This window comes from Microcaecilia unicolor, chromosome 1 (assembly GCF_901765095.1).
Source record: "Microcaecilia unicolor chromosome 1, aMicUni1.1, whole genome shotgun sequence".
Taxonomy (NCBI): Eukaryota; Metazoa; Chordata; class Amphibia; order Gymnophiona; family Siphonopidae; genus Microcaecilia; species Microcaecilia unicolor.
The window spans coordinates 514,562,112-514,581,934 of NC_044031.1; the positions used below are offsets into that span (position 1 = coordinate 514,562,112).

At 40.7% G+C, this 19,823-nt stretch overlaps 1 protein-coding gene across 9 annotated transcripts in view; it reads right to left on the bottom strand.

The window, feature by feature from the left end:
• Positions 1 to 19,823, bottom strand: part of EYA1 (EYA transcriptional coactivator and phosphatase 1) — a 321,910-nt gene that overhangs the window by 20,426 nt on the left and 281,661 nt on the right. For all 9 annotated transcript variants that reach the window (XM_030215486.1, XM_030215477.1, XM_030215459.1 and 6 more), the window contains one exon: positions 4,327 to 4,427. In XM_030215486.1, coding sequence (XP_030071346.1) covers positions 4,327 to 4,427 — 101 coding nt within the window. The remainder of the gene's footprint in view (positions 1 to 4,326; positions 4,428 to 19,823) is intronic.

Consider the following 19,823-nt stretch of genomic DNA (forward strand, 5'->3'; position numbering starts at 1 on the left):
AAAGAGATTGGTAGTTGTCAATCTGCAAAGAAAGCTATTCCAATTTAGGCTCCAATGCCTGCTGCACTGCAGAAGTAATTTGTACTAACTGATTAGTGGTGAATGTGAAGGTGGGAGTGGATATGGCATCCACCATCTTATCCTCACCGCCTTTCCTTTTTTCACAATTCATCTTTGCTCTCGTACCAGACATCTCATTACCAAATTTCACCAAAAATCTGTCGCTAAATAGTGTTGCCTGATGTGTTCTCTGAAGTCAAATCTCCCCAAAATAAGAATTATAGAACAAGGCTCCAGGAGTATGCGATAGACTTGTCCGCTGTGCTCAATACATCACAGGGTCTCTGGGATCCTGTTTTCTAAAGATACATAAGAACATGTTGCCTTTATAAAACAGCCTTAAAGTACAAACTTTTTCGGACTTCTCACATAGGCAACATGTTATAAAATCAGGCCCATAGTAATTATTAACCAAAACAAGAAATATAACAAAGTAATTACTATATTCCAAACCCAACTTCAATAAATCAATACTGTCAACTAACTAATCAAAAATAAATATATAATAATATGTGAATGAAACAAATGCGCTCAGTTCAAACCTTACATACCAATACAACCCATGCAGGTCATTGGTAGAACCGGAAGAACCATCATTTCACATTTACTGATCCTGTGTATATATACATATATATGTACATATATCCAAAGCTACACCGAGCATGTAAATCAATAGCAAAACACTCTCATTTGTGAAGAGTATTAAACATACAATGTTAAACCCACATAAACACTAAAATGTACACTAATATAAACATACAGATAAAACAACCCCCAGTAAGTTGGAGCACAATGCTAATCACTTATCTCATTCATTATTCATGGTACGACCCAGTCATAAAGATACTTCATAATTCCAGTATACCGCAGTTCTGCATTTCACCAAAAGTGAGGTGACTTTAAAACATAACTTTTCCGTTGGTAGTTCCTTGACTCAGGCCGAGTTTCGCTAGACAGCTTCTTCGGAAGGAAACCTTGCAAAGGGAAAGACATTTTAACACAACCAAGCAACTACTAAAGCTATTACTAAAAAAGAAAAAAGAAGCTAACTCCACATACTTAATTCATAACATATCAGATGGCTTTCCTATGGGAAGGAAAGTCACGCACACGCCTTCAATGTTGCGTGATGAAATCACCTGCAGAGCCATATTTAAATCACTCAGTTAATCAAAGTCACACCCACCAGCCTAACCAGTCCATTTACAGCCTTCCAATTTCTTTATTCAAGCCATCAGGCTGTATAGTATTCCATAAGAAAATGAACCTCTGTTCCTTAAGAACGAAGAGAGCAGTGGGGGAACCACCATGAAAAACATGTATGTTCAACAACACCATAAATTGCAAATCCTTGACATCATAATTAAAATCCTTCCAATGCTCTGTCAAAGGTGTGTCAGAAAAAGCAACATTTTTAGAAGTTGTGTGGTACTTCTGTTCTTGTTGGTAACTACATGGTAGGCTACGTTTATGGTCCAGTTTCCAGCATCTCTCTCTACACTGTTTCAAAATCTTTTTCCTTCTTCCTATTCTCCTTTGAAAACATATACTCCTCGGCCAACGTTATTGAGTCCCTGGAAAGGAATCAGCCACCTGTTTCTGTTGAAGTTACTCGCAGTAGCTTGATAACCAACAACAGTACATTAACTTTTTCCCGCAGTATCTTTCACTCACAGCATCTAGGCAAGGTACTTACCTCAGAGAACAGGCACAAGATAAAAATGTGATTTGGATTATTTTTACCTTTTCTTATTTGTTTGTTTTTTTTCTGTTAGATTTTTTTTTTTTGGGGGGGGGGGGGGATTCACCAATCAAGGTGGGATTTAAGAAAAGGAACACCATAGTTTGGATGGAGCTTTGCGACAGAAGAGTATAAAGAATCGTTTTGGGCCAGTTCACCAGTGAAGTTTTTGGGAATATCCCCTGGATTCTTATATAGTGTGACTTACGTTGCATGCACAAATCCAGTCATATTCTGGATTTGTGTGTGCAACTTAATTAGCTTAACAAGCCAATTTGCGCTGATAATTGCACTTAAGCAATTATTGACAAAAATTGGCATTAATTTGAATTTATGTGCATAAAAGCATATTCTATTAAGTGAAGCGCGTACATTCTAAGATGCAGATCTGAAAAGGGTGCATGGCCATGGGAGGGGTATGGGTGGGATATGGCAATTCCTTTAATTTACATGCAGTGTTATAGAATATGCCTGTTCCGTGCGTAATTTAGGTGTCGGCATTTACACCAGATTTTCATTGGCATAAATGGCCGTAACTAAATATAGTTGCAGAAAATGGGCGCTGGACATATTCTATTAACTATGCCTAGATATATGCATAATCTATAAACCACACCTAACTTTAGGCATAGTTTATAGAATTCACATAGGTGTATTTTTTCCAGCGCTGCTTTTTAAAGGTGTGATATATAGAATCTTGTCCTATGTGCTTTCCCCACCCACTAGAACCCTCTAGATTTCATTTTATTTCTGGTTGTGACAGTTATGGAGTGGATCAAGCACACCCCAGCTCTAGACACTTAGTTACACTTCATTTACCTAGAATATATTCTTAGAACTAATTTATCAAACTGATTTACGAACCTGCATTAACATATTTGTAGAAGACTACAGCTTATGGGAGAAAAATACAGGCCCGATAGTGAAAGTGATTTAACCAGCTGCTGACTGGTTAAATCACTTGCTCGGGGCTAAGTGTCGCTGAATATTGTGGTTAGCGCCAAACACAAAGCCAGTTATGTTGGGGGAGTTATAGGGGCGGAGTAAGCACTTGGCCACTTATGTGCTGATATTCAACTCTTAAGCGGCCAGGTTTACCGCAGAAATGGAACTGCATAAAAGTCTGTCCTATGTTTGGGGTCCTTTTACTAAAGTACCCTGAAAAATGGCCTAAACTGGTGTAGACACGTGTATTGGACACGTGCAGGAACATTTTTCAGCTCGCCTGCAAAAAAGGCCCTTTTTTTGGCTGAAAATGGATGTGCAGCAAAATAAAAATCAGTGCACGTCCTTTTTCGGCCCGAGATCTTACCGCTACCCACTGACTTAGCGGTAAGGTCCCACGCATTAACCGGGTGGTAATTATCAGCGCACTTACACTGCTGATTACCGCCCAGTTAGCGCCATGCAGTAGAAAATAGAAGTTATTTGGATGTTCTTCTCACAAAAACGTCCAAATTGGTATTATCAAAACCAATTTATAGATGTTTTTCTATGAAGTCCATCAGAAGTGCATTCAAATCACAAGGGTGTGTGTCATGTGCATGTTAAAGGTGGGATCTAAGTGTTCCTAACACTTAGATTTTTTCTGCCATAATAGAACAAAACTAAAACATCCAGGGCTGTAAGTTGGATGTTTTGGTCTGCATCTGTTTTATTAACGAATAAGCCACAAAAAGTGTCCTAAATGACCAGATGACCACTGGAGGGAATCAGGAATGACCTCCCCTTACTCCCCCATTGGTCTCTAACCCCGCTGACCCCCCCAAAAATGTGATTAAAAACATTACTTACCAGCCTCTATGCCAGCCTCAGATGTAATACGCGGGTCCATTAGAGCAACATGCAGGTCCCTGGAGTAGTCCAGTGGTGGGTGTAATGCACTGCAGACAGGTGGGTCCCAGGCCCATACTTTCCCTTACCTGTTACACTTATGGTGGAAACTGTGAGCCCTCCAATACTCATCAGATACCCACTGTACCCACATATAGGTGCCCCCTTCACCCATAAGGGCTATTGTAGTGGTGTACAGCTGGGGGGGTGGGGGTTTTAGGTGAGTTTTTGGGGGTCAAAAGACAAGATAAGGGCGCAACTGTGAGATGTGTATCTGACAGCATTTATTTGAAGTCCACTGCAGTGCCCCCTAGGGTGCCCCTTTGCTCTCCTGGGATGTCTGTGTGGCCAGTCTACTAAGAATGCTGGCTCCTCCTACATCCCAATGGCTTAATTTTGTGCATTTTTCCACTTGGACCTTTTTTTTCGAAAACGGACCAAAAAGATAAATGCACAGAGGACAAAAACAGCTAGCAAATAGCCATTAAAAAAAATAAAATAAAAAAGACTTTTTCAATTTGAAACTGGCTATGTTCCCTACTTGTATTTTGGATGTGTTTAGCAAAACGTCCAAAGTTGGACTTAGACATCTTATTGCCATCCATGTAACTTTGTAAGTCTAAGTGCTTTGAAAATACACCTCTATGTCAGCTAATGATATAATAAAAATAAAAGAGCATAAAGTTTATTACCTTTTTTGCTCCCTGTTCTTCTTCTGCACCATCTCCTATAACAACATAAACCACTTTTCTTCCAAATCTTTGAATTATTCGCTCAAAACAGCTTTCCTTTCCTGAAAAACAAGCATTAATGATTAAAGATGAGTGGATCCGATTTTCAAATTGGTTTAATCAAGCAGGAGAGGATGCTGCCTGGTTAAATCACACTGAGTGGTTTGAAGGTGATGTTCAACAGCACTTAATTGGACAGTGCTGTTGAATATTCCCTCTGACCTCTGCAGCAGGGGCATATCTGCGTGGGGCCACAGAGGCCTGGGCCCCCGCAGATTTCGCCCTGGACCCCCCTACCACAGACCCTCTCCACCTCCCCCTCCCTCCCGCCCGCCCGCCACCAACCCGTCGCCGATCTTTGCTGGCGGGGGACCCCAAGCCCCCGCCAGCCGAAGTCCTCTCTTCCGTGCAGGATGCAAGTTTCAACGCTTCCTGTTCTTCTGAGTCTGATGTCCTGCACGTACAACGTGCAGAACGTCAGACTCAGAATTTGGAATTCAGTCTGACGTCCTGCGCGTTGTACGTGCAGGACGTCAGACTCAAAAGAACAGGAAGCGTTGAAACTTCCAGCGGCGCAGCCTGCATGGAAGAGAGGACCTCGGCTGGCGGGGGGTTGGGGTCCCCCGCCAGCAAAGGTAAGTGACAGCAGTGGGGGAGGGTGTCATTGGTGGCGAGGGGGGGGTCCGGAAATGGCGGGGGGGGGGGGGGATCGGGGGCGCCGGGGGGGGGGGGCTAAAATGTGCCCCCTCCCTCTGGCTCTGGCCCCCCCTACCGCCCGAGTCCAGATACGCCCCTGCTCTGCAGTACTTGCTGGTTAGTGCTGGGTCATTCTGGGGCAGACTCTGGGTAGAGCAAGGACTTATGTAGGCACCAGCGATACCTGAGATAGGCAGTCATTTGTATTGACATGGGAAATGTTGAAATAACATACCTTATGTTATTTGACATGGTCAACAAATGAAAATGAGCAGAAAACAAATGTCATTTTCTGTTTTTTTTCATTCGCTGATAATAGTGTGCACTCCTTGCACTTTTCTCTATAGGAAAAAGAAGCCAGCAGATCAATATAACATCAGAAAGATTTTATTGAAGATACCGTATGTAAACAAATTGCCCGACACAGGCCGTGTTTCGCCCACCAAGGGCTGCGTCAGGGGCTACAATAAACAAACAGATTAAATTATAATAAATAAAACATCAAATTTAAAATATAAAAAAAACATACCACCATAGTTTCTCATATATTCATGAACAAATAGATAATGTATAAGGTATAAAATGATAATAAAATATTATACATACATATATGTAAAATCTAAACATGAATAAATGATGTTATATTGATCTGCTGGCTTCTTTTTCCATATTGGATTTTGCAGATCGTTTGCCTTGTTGTTTTTTGGGACTTTTCTCTATAGTTCATGCATGTGTGATAGTTGACATATGTAAGCACTATTGGGAAAAGAATGCACACTCTCTGCAAACAGTGTGCACTCTTTAGGAAGAGTGTGCCTTCCTTGGAAAAAGCACACACTCTTGATGACATTCATCCTGGAATAAAAATAAATGTGAAGAAAGCTAACAAAATGAACATTTAATATTAAATATACCACCAAATAGGATTACCGACTCAATGCTTTACAATATATACCATAACTTAAACTAATCAGAAGAGAAACGAGGCAAAAAAAAGTCAAACAGAGAAGAAACACAAGAGTTATATTTCTTTCTTGGAGTAGAGAAAAGAGAGGGCAAGAACTATATCATATGTCTCAAAATTCCTGACTGGTCACATCGAAGTCCCTCTGCTGCCATGCCATTGCCGTAATTAAAATGAATCACTAGATAGAAAGGCTTTCAGCTTCTTACGAAATACTTGATTTGATGGCTCCATTCTCAAGTATCGTGGTAAATTATTCCAAAGGGATGGACCTACTATGCTACACATAGAATCCATGAAAATTTGGTGGAATGATGGTACTGTCAATACGTTCTGCCCTGAAGACGTAGGATTCTTGATGAAGAGTATGGCTTTAGGTAGTGTGACAAATAAATTGGAAGGCTAGAGTGATGAATTCTATAACTACTACTACTACTACTTCTCATTTTTATAGTGCTACTAGAAGTATGCAGCACTGTACACTTCTTCAACAAGGCCTACAATGAGAACCTAGTACCTTACTTAGTCCACTCAACTATGAACGAACACCTTCTATAATTACCCTAACAACTCCCTTCCTTCCTTCCTCACCCTTCCTTAATCGCTACACATTACTAACTGTATCCGATATCCTGTTATGACAATGTTATCAAATCTATGCAAGCCACATTGAGCCTGCAAATAGGTGGGGGAATGTGGGATACAAATGCAATAAATAATAATAATAATAATAATACTACATGAAGAGACAGTCCCTGCCCAAAAGAGTTTACATTATATGTTATCATATGGGACACAAGGAGCCAATGCTCTTTCTTCAGAAGGGGAGGGGGGTGACGTGGTCCTATTTTTTAACACTTGAGGAGAAGGAGTGGCCTAGTGGTTAGATCACTGGTCTTGCAATCCACAGATGGCCAGTTCAAATCCCACTGCTGCTCCTTGTGATCTTGGGCAAGTTACCCAAGTTACCTATTACCTCAGGTACAAACTTAGATTGTGAGCCCTCCTGGGACAGAGAAATATCCAGTGTACCTGAATGTAACTCACCTTGAAAAAGGTGTGAGCAAAATATAAATAAATAAACAAAATTTTGAATTATTTGAAGAGATCAATGATCAGCTGAACAAATTTCCTTAAGCAGTGAGCTATAATAGTCATGGTTGCTTATTACTGTAGAAAGAATCAGAGTTCTCAATACCTTATTGAAAAATAGATGGATCATGTGTAATTTCAAAAAGCAATTTTTTGAAATAAAAATATATGTTGCTCATCATCCAGGATAATCTCTAGTATTTTTAAAAATGATATCCATGTAACAGGTGACCCCAACATAAGTATAGAAGTGGGCACAGTTTGATTTTACTTATTGAATATCCTACCCTTAGTTTTATCTGGATTTTAGTTTCATTTTGTTCAGGCATAACCAGTTAGCAACTGTCAAGCTTGGTTTTAAATGAAAGTATATCCTAAATGTTTTGTGGGTTCAGGTGGTTAGTATTTGAAAGTCATCAGCATATGCAAATGCTGCCAACCCCAGGTACTGTATCAATGCTAGGAATAGAGACATAAAGATATTAAAGTGTGTGAATGCCAAAAGCAAACCTAGAGGTACATTCTTGTAAATGACTGGGAAATGACACAATATAAAAAATTTCTGGCTGCCCATCCCTAATATTAGGTGCCTCTGCTCGCACAGTAGTGGCATAGGCAGATCTGACATTTTGGGTGGGCCCACAGTTAACATGGATGGGCACAAAGCAACCCTTCCCCATATCCCAACAGCTGCCCAACCATGCCCTTCCCAAGCCTCCCCCCCCCCAATCCCACAGCTTCACAGATGTCAACAGCAGTCTAATCAGATTTTGTTTCCTTATAGCTTTAGGCTAAATCACCAGATTTCAGTATGTGAAGATTACTTACAGTGGGGGAAATAAGTATTTGATCCCTTGCTGATTTTGTAAGTTTGCCCACTGACAAAGACATGAGCAGCCCATAATTGAAGGGTAGGTTATTGGTAACAGTGAGAGATAGCACATCACAAATTAAATCCGGAAAATCACATTGTGGAAAGTATATGAATTTATTTGGATTCTGCAGAGGGAAATAAGTATTTGATCCCTCTGGCAAACAAGACCTAATACTTGGTGGCAAAACCCTTGTTGGCAAGCACAGCGGTCAGACGTCTTCTGTAGTTGATGATGAGGTTTGCACACATGTCAGGAGGAATTTTGGTCCACTCCTCTTTGCAGATCATCTCTAAATCATTAAGAGTTCTGGGCTGTCGCTTGGCAACTCGCAGCTTCAGCTCCCTCCATAAGTTTTCAATGGGATTAAGGTCTGGTGACTGGCTAGGCCACTCCAGGACCCTAATGTGCTTCTTCCTGAGCCACTCCTTTGTTGCCTTGGCTGTATGTTTTGGGTCATTGTCGTGCTGGAAGACCCAGCCACGACCCATTTTTAAGGCCCTGGCGGAGGGAAGGAGGTTGTCACTCAGAATTGTACGGTACATGGCCCCATCCATTCTCCCATTGATGCGGTGAAGTAGTCCTGTGCCCTTAGCAGAGAAACACCCCCAAAACATAACATTTCCACCTCCATGCTTGACAGTGGGGACGGTGTTCTTTGGGTCATAGGCAGCATTTCTCTTCCTCCAAACACGGCGAGTTGAGTTCATGCCAAAGAGCTCAATTTTTGTCTCATCTGACCACAGCACCTTCTCCCAATCACTCTCGGCATCATCCAGGTGTTCACTGGCAAACTTCAGACGGGCCGTCACATGTGCCTTCCGGAGCAGGGGGACCTTGCGGGCACTGCAGGATTGCAATCCGTTATGTCGTAATGTGTTACCAATGGTTTTCGTGGTGACAGTGGTCCCAGCTGCCTTGAGATCATTGACAAGTTCCCCCCTTGTAGTTGTAGGCTGATTTCTAACCTTCCTCATGATCAACGATACCCCACGAGGTGAGATTTTGCGTGGAGCCCCAGATCTTTGTCGATTGACAGTCATTTTGTACTTCTTCCATTTTCTTACTATGGCACCAACAGTTGTCTCCTTCTCGCCCAGCGTCTTACTGATGGTTTTGTAGCCCATTCCAGCCTTGTGCAGGTGTATGATCTTGTCCCTGACATCCTTAGACAGCTCCTTGCTCTTGGCCATTTTGTAGAGGTTAGAGTCTGACTGATTCACTGAGTCTGTGGACAGGTGTCTTTCATACAGGTGACCATTGCCGACAGCTGTCTGTCATGCAGGTAACGAGTTGATTTGGAGCATCTACCTGGTCTGTAGGGGCCAGATCTCTTACTGGTTGGTGGGGGATCAAATACTTATTTCCCTCTGCAGAATGCAAATAAATTCATATACTTTTCACAATGTGATTTTCCGGATTTAATTTGTGATGTGCTATCTCTCACTGTTACCAATAACCTACCCTTCAATTATGGGCTGTTCATGTCTTTGTCAGTGGGCAAACTTACAAAATCAGCAAGGGATCAAATACTTATTTCCCCCACTGTATGTATTCCTCAATAATAACAAGCCTTCAATTCAGTTTTATTCACCATTCTCTCACAACTTTATAGACTCACTCTAAACTTTGGGAAGCTTTTACCAAATAAAAAGTAATCAAAATCTCACTCACCAACTCTCTTTCCATACCAAACACATCTGAACCTGAAATTTAAGCATCCTTAACTAAAAAGGCTTCCTTTACAGACAACCTTCTTTTTCTCACTTTCTCTTCCCTCCCCCTGACTCTAATCATTTCAGCTAAAATTCTTCTTTAAAAACTACTGCCTCAGCCATCAACCAATCAGATTGCTTTTAGCTGTCTCCAGATCTCCTGCTAATTGTCATACACACTTTCCTGCAGACCTACTGTCCTCTTAAGGTACATGCTCAGCAACATTTACAGATTTTAAACAATTGATGTTATTTATTTTTATCACTCCCCAGTCTCACTTGCACACCACCTCCAAACTTCCTTTAATTTGGACAGTGATCATGCTCACCCTGAAATCACCATAGAAAGGTAGTGTATCAAATCCCATTACCCTTCCCCTTCCCCTAGCAGACACAAATACAGTACTGGCTCTAGTCTTTAAAGCAGCTTCAACATGACCAGAGTTTGTCTAATTCCATGAAGCCAACAATAGCTAGAGTTCTGCAATTTTGGGTGGGCCTAGGCCCACCCGCACAACTAACTAGACAAGTAGACCTACCTTTACTCAGTTAGCTAGGGAGGTACGGCATTGAATATTGGCCCCCACATCACTTCTGGTCACTGCCAAGGACCTGGATATTCAGTGCTAGTGACTGGAAGAGGCCCGGTACTGAATATCTAGGTCTATTGTAGCTGGTGGTGGTCAGCGTCTAAAAAAACTCTCATCACTGTTGGCTGAATGTTGACCCTAAGCATTTTTAAGATAACTGAGCACTTCTTATTGGCTCACGATTTAAGAGTTACAGTGAAATATAAACTTGGGTGCCCTGGATTAAAGCCCACTGTACTGACCACTAGGCTGCCCCCTCTGCTCTGCGTGGATGTCTATGTGGTCATTTTTGTACAAATGCTGCCAAACAGATGTATTTGTCCCTGTTTTTATGGGCATTTTCCTTTGGAAAATGGTTGTTCATTTTGGATGTTCTCACATATTTTCAAACAGCCCCCCCCCCAACATTTTTCCTCTGCTATGAGATGGATGTTTTTAAAGATGATATGAGCAGGACATCCCAATTCTGACTTGGACATTGTTTCAAAAATTCCCCTCCATATGACTAAACCATAGAGTTTTCTACTAGTTGCTATGTTGTAAAAAAACATGGCAGTATCTGTTGCAATGGAACAGTAGTACCCTATGGTAAAACCGTAAAATACATTCTTTCAAATTAGTAGACCATGAAATCTAATGGGAACCTGGTAACACAAGGGAGATAGCTGTTGAGTCAAGGTCAAAATTCTGTGATTATTCAATTTGATTTATCGAGTGCTTTCAACCTTGTAGATCATACCATCTTATTGTTTTGTGCTAGATAGTTTTGGAATAATGGGTGCAATGTTAAACTGGATTAGGGTTTCCTAAATTGCAGAAATTACGGAGTTAAGATGCAAGGTGTCTTTTCTGATGCTTGGGTTCTGGTGTGTGGACTTTTGCATGGGTCGCCCCTTTCGCCGATGTTGTTTAGTGTTTTGTTACAGCCATTACAGAAAGCACTTGAGGAATTAGAAGTATTTTTATATTTATGTGAATGATACTACCATTTTAATGCCAACTTCCAAACGATATACTAATAATCTAAGTGGAATTCAAAAATGTGTTAATACTATTGAATGCTGGGCAAAAAGTTTCCAATTAAAACATAATCATGAAACAACAAAATTCTTGTGGCTGAGCTCCCTTAAAGATGTTAGGGGAAAACAAAACTTAAGTATTGGAAATATGTAATTCAATTTTGAAGTTTGCTCTCAGATTTTAGAAGTAGAGGTAGATAATCAATTGAACATGGTTTATCAAAGGAGTGGCCTAGTGGTTAGGGTGGTGGACTTTGGTCCTGGCAAACTGAGGAACTGAGTTCAATTCCCACTTCAGGCACAGGCAGCTCCTTGTGACTCTGGGCAAGTCACTTAACCCTCCATTGCCCCATGTAAGCCACATTGAGCCTGCCATGAGTGGGAAAGCACAGGGTACAAATGTAATAAAAAAAAACTTAAGGTCAATTTGTAGACATTTTGAACTGTTCTCTTTTCATTGTTGTTCTTCAGGATAGATTATTGCAATATTGTGTATGCAGACTGCACTAATTCAGTAGTAAAAAAGTTATAAATGGTCCAAAATCTGGTGATCAGGATTCTTGATGAAGAGTATGGCTTTAGGTAGTGTGACAAATAAATTGGAAGGCTAGAGTGATGAATTCTATAACTACTACTACTACTACTTCTCATTTTTATAGTGCTACTAGAAGTATGCAGCACTGTACACTTCTTCAACAAGGCCTACAATGAGAACCTAGTACCTTACTTAGTCCACTCAACTATGAACGAACACCTTCTATAATTACCCTAACAACTCCCTTCCTTCCTTCCTCACCCTTCCTTAATCGCTACACATTACTAACTGTATCCGATATCCTGTTATGACAATGTTATCAAATCTATGCAAGCCACATTGAGCCTGCAAATAGGTGGGGGAATGTGGGATACAAATGCAATAAATAATAATAATAATAATAATACTACATGAAGAGACAGTCCCTGCCCAAAAGAGTTTACATTATATGTTATCATATGGGACACAAGGAGCCAATGCTCTTTCTTCAGAAGGGGAGGGGGGTGACGTGGTCCTATTTTTTAACACTTGAGGAGAAGGAGTGGCCTAGTGGTTAGATCACTGGTCTTGCAATCCACAGATGGCCAGTTCAAATCCCACTGCTGCTCCTTGTGATCTTGGGCAAGTTACCCAAGTTACCTATTACCTCAGGTACAAACTTAGATTGTGAGCCCTCCTGGGACAGAGAAATATCCAGTGTACCTGAATGTAACTCACCTTGAAAAAGGTGTGAGCAAAATATAAATAAATAAACAAAATTTTGAATTATTTGAAGAGATCAATGATCAGCTGAACAAATTTCCTTAAGCAGTGAGCTATAATAGTCATGGTTGCTTATTACTGTAGAAAGAATCAGAGTTCTCAATACCTTATTGAAAAATAGATGGATCATGTGTAATTTCAAAAAGCAATTTTTTGAAATAAAAATATATGTTGCTCATCATCCAGGATAATCTCTAGTATTTTTAAAAATGATATCCATGTAACAGGTGACCCCAACATAAGTATAGAAGTGGGCACAGTTTGATTTTACTTATTGAATATCCTACCCTTAGTTTTATCTGGATTTTAGTTTCATTTTGTTCAGGCATAACCAGTTAGCAACTGTCAAGCTTGGTTTTAAATGAAAGTATATCCTAAATGTTTTGTGGGTTCAGGTGGTTAGTATTTGAAAGTCATCAGCATATGCAAATGCTGCCAACCCCAGGTACTGTATCAATGCTAGGAATAGAGACATAAAGATATTAAAGTGTGTGAATGCCAAAAGCAAACCTAGAGGTACATTCTTGTAAATGACTGGGAAATGACACAATATAAAAAATTTCTGGCTGCCCATCCCTAATATTAGGTGCCTCTGCTCGCACAGTAGTGGCATAGGCAGATCTGACATTTTGGGTGGGCCCACAGTTAACATGGATGGGCACAAAGCAACCCTTCCCCATATCCCAACAGCTGCCCAACCATGCCCTTCCCAAGCCTCCCCCCCCCCAATCCCACAGCTTCACAGATGTCAACAGCAGTCTAATCAGATTTTGTTTCCTTATAGCTTTAGGCTAAATCACCAGATTTCAGTATGTGAAGATTACTTACAGTGGGGGAAATAAGTATTTGATCCCTTGCTGATTTTGTAAGTTTGCCCACTGACAAAGACATGAGCAGCCCATAATTGAAGGGTAGGTTATTGGTAACAGTGAGAGATAGCACATCACAAATTAAATCCGGAAAATCACATTGTGGAAAGTATATGAATTTATTTGGATTCTGCAGAGGGAAATAAGTATTTGATCCCTCTGGCAAACAAGACCTAATACTTGGTGGCAAAACCCTTGTTGGCAAGCACAGCGGTCAGACGTCTTCTGTAGTTGATGATGAGGTTTGCACACATGTCAGGAGGAATTTTGGTCCACTCCTCTTTGCAGATCATCTCTAAATCATTAAGAGTTCTGGGCTGTCGCTTGGCAACTCGCAGCTTCAGCTCCCTCCATAAGTTTTCAATGGGATTAAGGTCTGGTGACTGGCTAGGCCACTCCAGGACCCTAATGTGCTTCTTCCTGAGCCACTCCTTTGTTGCCTTGGCTGTATGTTTTGGGTCATTGTCGTGCTGGAAGACCCAGCCACGACCCATTTTTAAGGCCCTGGCGGAGGGAAGGAGGTTGTCACTCAGAATTGTACGGTACATGGCCCCATCCATTCTCCCATTGATGCGGTGAAGTAGTCCTGTGCCCTTAGCAGAGAAACACCCCCAAAACATAACATTTCCACCTCCATGCTTGACAGTGGGGACGGTGTTCTTTGGGTCATAGGCAGCATTTCTCTTCCTCCAAACACGGCGAGTTGAGTTCATGCCAAAGAGCTCAATTTTTGTCTCATCTGACCACAGCACCTTCTCCCAATCACTCTCGGCATCATCCAGGTGTTCACTGGCAAACTTCAGACGGGCCGTCACATGTGCCTTCCGGAGCAGGGGGACCTTGCGGGCACTGCAGGATTGCAATCCGTTATGTCGTAATGTGTTACCAATGGTTTTCGTGGTGACAGTGGTCCCAGCTGCCTTGAGATCATTGACAAGTTCCCCCCTTGTAGTTGTAGGCTGATTTCTAACCTTCCTCATGATCAACGATACCCCACGAGGTGAGATTTTGCGTGGAGCCCCAGATCTTTGTCGATTGACAGTCATTTTGTACTTCTTCCATTTTCTTACTATGGCACCAACAGTTGTCTCCTTCTCGCCCAGCGTCTTACTGATGGTTTTGTAGCCCATTCCAGCCTTGTGCAGGTGTATGATCTTGTCCCTGACATCCTTAGACAGCTCCTTGCTCTTGGCCATTTTGTAGAGGTTAGAGTCTGACTGATTCACTGAGTCTGTGGACAGGTGTCTTTCATACAGGTGACCATTGCCGACAGCTGTCTGTCATGCAGGTAACGAGTTGATTTGGAGCATCTACCTGGTCTGTAGGGGCCAGATCTCTTACTGGTTGGTGGGGGATCAAATACTTATTTCCCTCTGCAGAATGCAAATAAATTCATATACTTTTCACAATGTGATTTTCCGGATTTAATTTGTGATGTGCTATCTCTCACTGTTACCAATAACCTACCCTTCAATTATGGGCTGTTCATGTCTTTGTCAGTGGGCAAACTTACAAAATCAGCAAGGGATCAAATACTTATTTCCCCCACTGTATGTATTCCTCAATAATAACAAGCCTTCAATTCAGTTTTATTCACCATTCTCTCACAACTTTATAGACTCACTCTAAACTTTGGGAAGCTTTTACCAAATAAAAAGTAATCAAAATCTCACTCACCAACTCTCTTTCCATACCAAACACATCTGAACCTGAAATTTAAGCATCCTTAACTAAAAAGGCTTCCTTTACAGACAACCTTCTTTTTCTCACTTTCTCTTCCCTCCCCCTGACTCTAATCATTTCAGCTAAAATTCTTCTTTAAAAACTACTGCCTCAGCCATCAACCAATCAGATTGCTTTTAGCTGTCTCCAGATCTCCTGCTAATTGTCATACACACTTTCCTGCAGACCTACTGTCCTCTTAAGGTACATGCTCAGCAACATTTACAGATTTTAAACAATTGATGTTATTTATTTTTATCACTCCCCAGTCTCACTTGCACACCACCTCCAAACTTCCTTTAATTTGGACAGTGATCATGCTCACCCTGAAATCACCATAGAAAGGTAGTGTATCAAATCCCATTACCCTTCCCCTTCCCCTAGCAGACACAAATACAGTACTGGCTCTAGTCTTTAAAGCAGCTTCAACATGACCAGAGTTTGTCTAATTCCATGAAGCCAACAATAGCTAGAGTTCTGCAATTTTGGGTGGGCCTAGGCCCACCCGCACAACTAACTAGACAAGTAGACCTACCTTTACTCAGTTAGCTAGGGAGGTACGGCATTGAATATTGGCCCCCACATCACTTCTGGTCACTGCCAAGGACCTGGATATTCAGTGCTAGTGACTGGAAGAGGCCCGGTACTGAATATCTAGGTCTATTGTAGCTGGTGGTGGTCAGCGTCTAAAAAAACTCTCATCACTGTTGGCTGAATGTTGACCCTAAGCATTTTTAAGATAACTGAGCACTTCTTATTGGCTCACGATTTAAGAGTTACAGTGAAATATAAACTTGGGTGCCCTGGATTAAAGCCCACTGTACTGACCACTAGGCTGCCCCCTCTGCTCTGCGTGGATGTCTATGTGGTCATTTTTGTACAAATGCTGCCAAACAGATGTATTTGTCCCTGTTTTTATGGGCATTTTCCTTTGGAAAATGGTTGTTCATTTTGGATGTTCTCACATATTTTCAAACAGCCCCCCCCCCAACATTTTTCCTCTGCTATGAGATGGATGTTTTTTAAAGATGATATGAGCAGGACATCCCAATTCTGACTTGGACATTGTTTCAAAAATTCCCCTCCATATGACTAAACCATAGAGTTTTCTACTAGTTGCTATGTTGTAAAAAAACATGGCAGTATCTGTTGCAATGGAACAGTAGTACCCTATGGTAAAACCGTAAAATACATTCTTTCAAATTAGTAGACCATGAAATCTAATGGGAACCTGGTAACACAAGGGAGATAGCTGTTGAGTCAAGGTCAAAATTCTGTGATTATTCAATTTGATTTATCGAGTGCTTTCAACCTTGTAGATCATACCATCTTATTGTTTTGTGCTAGATAGTTTTGGAATAATGGGTGCAATGTTAAACTGGATTAGGGTTTCCTAAATTGCAGAAATTACGGAGTTAAGATGCAAGGTGTCTTTTCTGATGCTTGGGTTCTGGTGTGTGGACTTTTGCATGGGTCGCCCCTTTCGCCGATGTTGTTTAGTGTTTTGTTACAGCCATTACAGAAAGCACTTGAGGAATTAGAAGTATTTTTATATTTATGTGAATGATACTACCATTTTAATGCCAACTTCCAAACGATATACTAATAATCTAAGTGGAATTCAAAAATGTGTTAATACTATTGAATGCTGGGCAAAAAGTTTCCAATTAAAACATAATCATGAAACAACAAAATTCTTGTGGCTGAGCTCCCTTAAAGATGTTAGGGGAAAACAAAACTTAAGTATTGGAAATATGTAATTCAATTTTGAAGTTTGCTCTCAGATTTTAGAAGTAGAGGTAGATAATCAATTGAACATGGTTTATCAAAGGAGTGGCCTAGTGGTTAGGGTGGTGGACTTTGGTCCTGGCAAACTGAGGAACTGAGTTCAATTCCCACTTCAGGCACAGGCAGCTCCTTGTGACTCTGGGCAAGTCACTTAACCCTCCATTGCCCCATGTAAGCCACATTGAGCCTGCCATGAGTGGGAAAGCACAGGGTACAAATGTAATAAAAAAAAACTTAAGGTCAATTTGTAGACATTTTGAACTGTTCTCTTTTCATTGTTGTTCTTCAGGATAGATTATTGCAATATTGTGTATGCAGACTGCACTAATTCAGTAGTAAAAAAGTTATAAATGGTCCAAAATCTGGTGATCAGGATGATCTTTTCTTTTAAGAATGGATGAGTCTGTAATGCCACATTTTTAGAAATTACATTGGTTGTCAGTTATAATGAGATCTCATTTTAAAATGTGTACACCAGTGCAGGTCACTTTTAGGCACGCCTTAGTAAAAGGGCCCCATATTTTGAAATGTCTATGTGCAAATGCCAGAAGTCTAAGAAATAAGATGGGAAAATTAGAATATATTGCAGTAAATGAAAAACTAGATATAATAGGCATCTCTGAGACCTGATGGAAGGAAGATAACCAGTGAGACACTGTCATACCAGGGTACAAATTATATCGTAGTGATAGGGTGTATCGAATTGGTGGAGGGATATCATTGTATGTTAAGGAGGGCCTTGAATCAAATAAATTGAAAATTCTGCAGGAAACAAAACACATCTTGGAATCCTTATGGATTGAAATTCCATTTGTAAAGGGGAAAAGGATAGTGATCGGAGTCTACTACCGTCCACCTGGTCAGGATGAACAGGCGGATGTAGAAATATTATCAGAAATTAGGGAACACAATAATAATGGGTGATTTCAATCACCCTGATACTGACTGGGTAAATATAGCATCAGGGCATGCTGGGGAGGTAAAATTCCTTGACGAAATCAAGGATTGCTTTATGGAGCAGCTGGTACAGGAGCCAAGAAGAGGAGAAAAATTCTAGATCTAGTTTTTAATGGATGGCATGATCTGTGCAGGAAGTAATGGTGATGGAACTGCTTGATAACAGTGATCATAATATGATCATATTTGATATTGGCTTTGGAGTAAATACACACAGGAAATCCAATACTTTAACATTTAACTTTCAAAAAGAAGAATGGTGAAAAAAAAACTTAGAGAAGCAGCTGCAAAGGTCAAAAATTGACATCAGGCATAGATGCTGTTCAAAAATACCATCCTGGAAGCCCAGGTCAAATACATTCTGTGTATTAAAAAAGGAGGAAGGAAGACCAAATGATAGCCTGCTTGGTTAAAAAATGAGGTGAAGGAAGCTATTAGAGCTAAAAGAAAATCCTTCAGAAGATGGAAGAAGGATCTGATGGAAAATAATAAGAAACAGCATAAGGAATGGCAAGCCAAATCAAAGCACTGATATGGAAGGCAAAGAGGGACTTTGAAATAAAGAATGTGTTGGAGGCAAAAATACATAGTATATATATTTTTAGGTATATCAAAAGCAAGAAGCCAGCAAAAGAATCAGTTGGACCGCTAGATGACCGAGGGGTAAAAGGGGGCACTCAGGGAAGACAAAGCCATAGCAGAGAGATTAAATGAATTCTTTGGTTCGGTCTTCACCGAGGAAGATTAGGTAGAGATACCGGATCTAGAAAAGATACTCAAAGCTGACAAGTCAGAGAAACTGAATGAAATCTCTATAAACCTGGAGGGTGTAATCGCACAAGTTGACAAATTGAAGAGTAGCAAATCGCCAGGACTGGATGGTATTCATCTCAGAGTACTAATAGAATTTGAAAAGAAACTTGCAGAACTAATGTTAGTAATATGTAATTTATCTTTAAAATCAAGCATGGTACTGGAAGATTGGAGGGTGGCCAATCTAACACCGATTTTTAAAAAGGTTCCAGAGGTGAACCAGGAAATTATTTATTTATTTGTTACATTTGTATCCCACATTTCCCCACCTATTTGTAGGCTCAATGTGGCTTACATAGTACCAGAGAGACCTTTGCAGGCTCCGATGTGAACAAATACAGGGTGATGTTGTGGTAAGATCAAGTTCAAGTGGCACAGCCACATTAGGGAACCGGAGAACGGAAGAGTTGTGTTATGTCCATTACGTGCTTTGGTTTGGTTGTGTTGCAGAGATTAGGCATTATAGACCAGTGAGCCTGAGGTCAGTGCAGGACAAAATGGTAGAGACTATTATAAAGAACAAAATTACAGAGCAAATTCAAAAGCATGGATTAATGAGACAAATCTATTACATTTCTTTGAAGGATAAAGGCATTTGACAAAGTACCTCATGAAACACTCCAGAGGAAACTGGAGTGTCATGGGATAGGAGGTAGTGTCCTATTGTGGATTAAAAACTGGTTAAAGGATAGAATACAGAGAGTAGGGTTAAATGGTCAGTATTCTCAATGGAGAAAGGTAGTTAGTGGGAACTGTGTTGGGACCATTGCTTTTTAACATATTTATAAATGATCTAGAGATGGGAGTAACTAGTGAGGTAATTAAATTTGCTGATGACACAATGTTATTCAAAGTTGTTTAATTGCAAGAGGATTGTGAAAAATTACAAGAGGACCTTACAAGACCGGGAGACTAGACACTTTTGCACTAATTGTACTAGGGACCTTAACAGCCATACCAAACTCACTGAAATAACAGTTGCAATCACTTAAAATCAAAGGGCCCTGTTTACTAAGGTGTGCTAGTGTTTTTAGTGTACGTTAAAAATTAGTGTGCGTTAACGC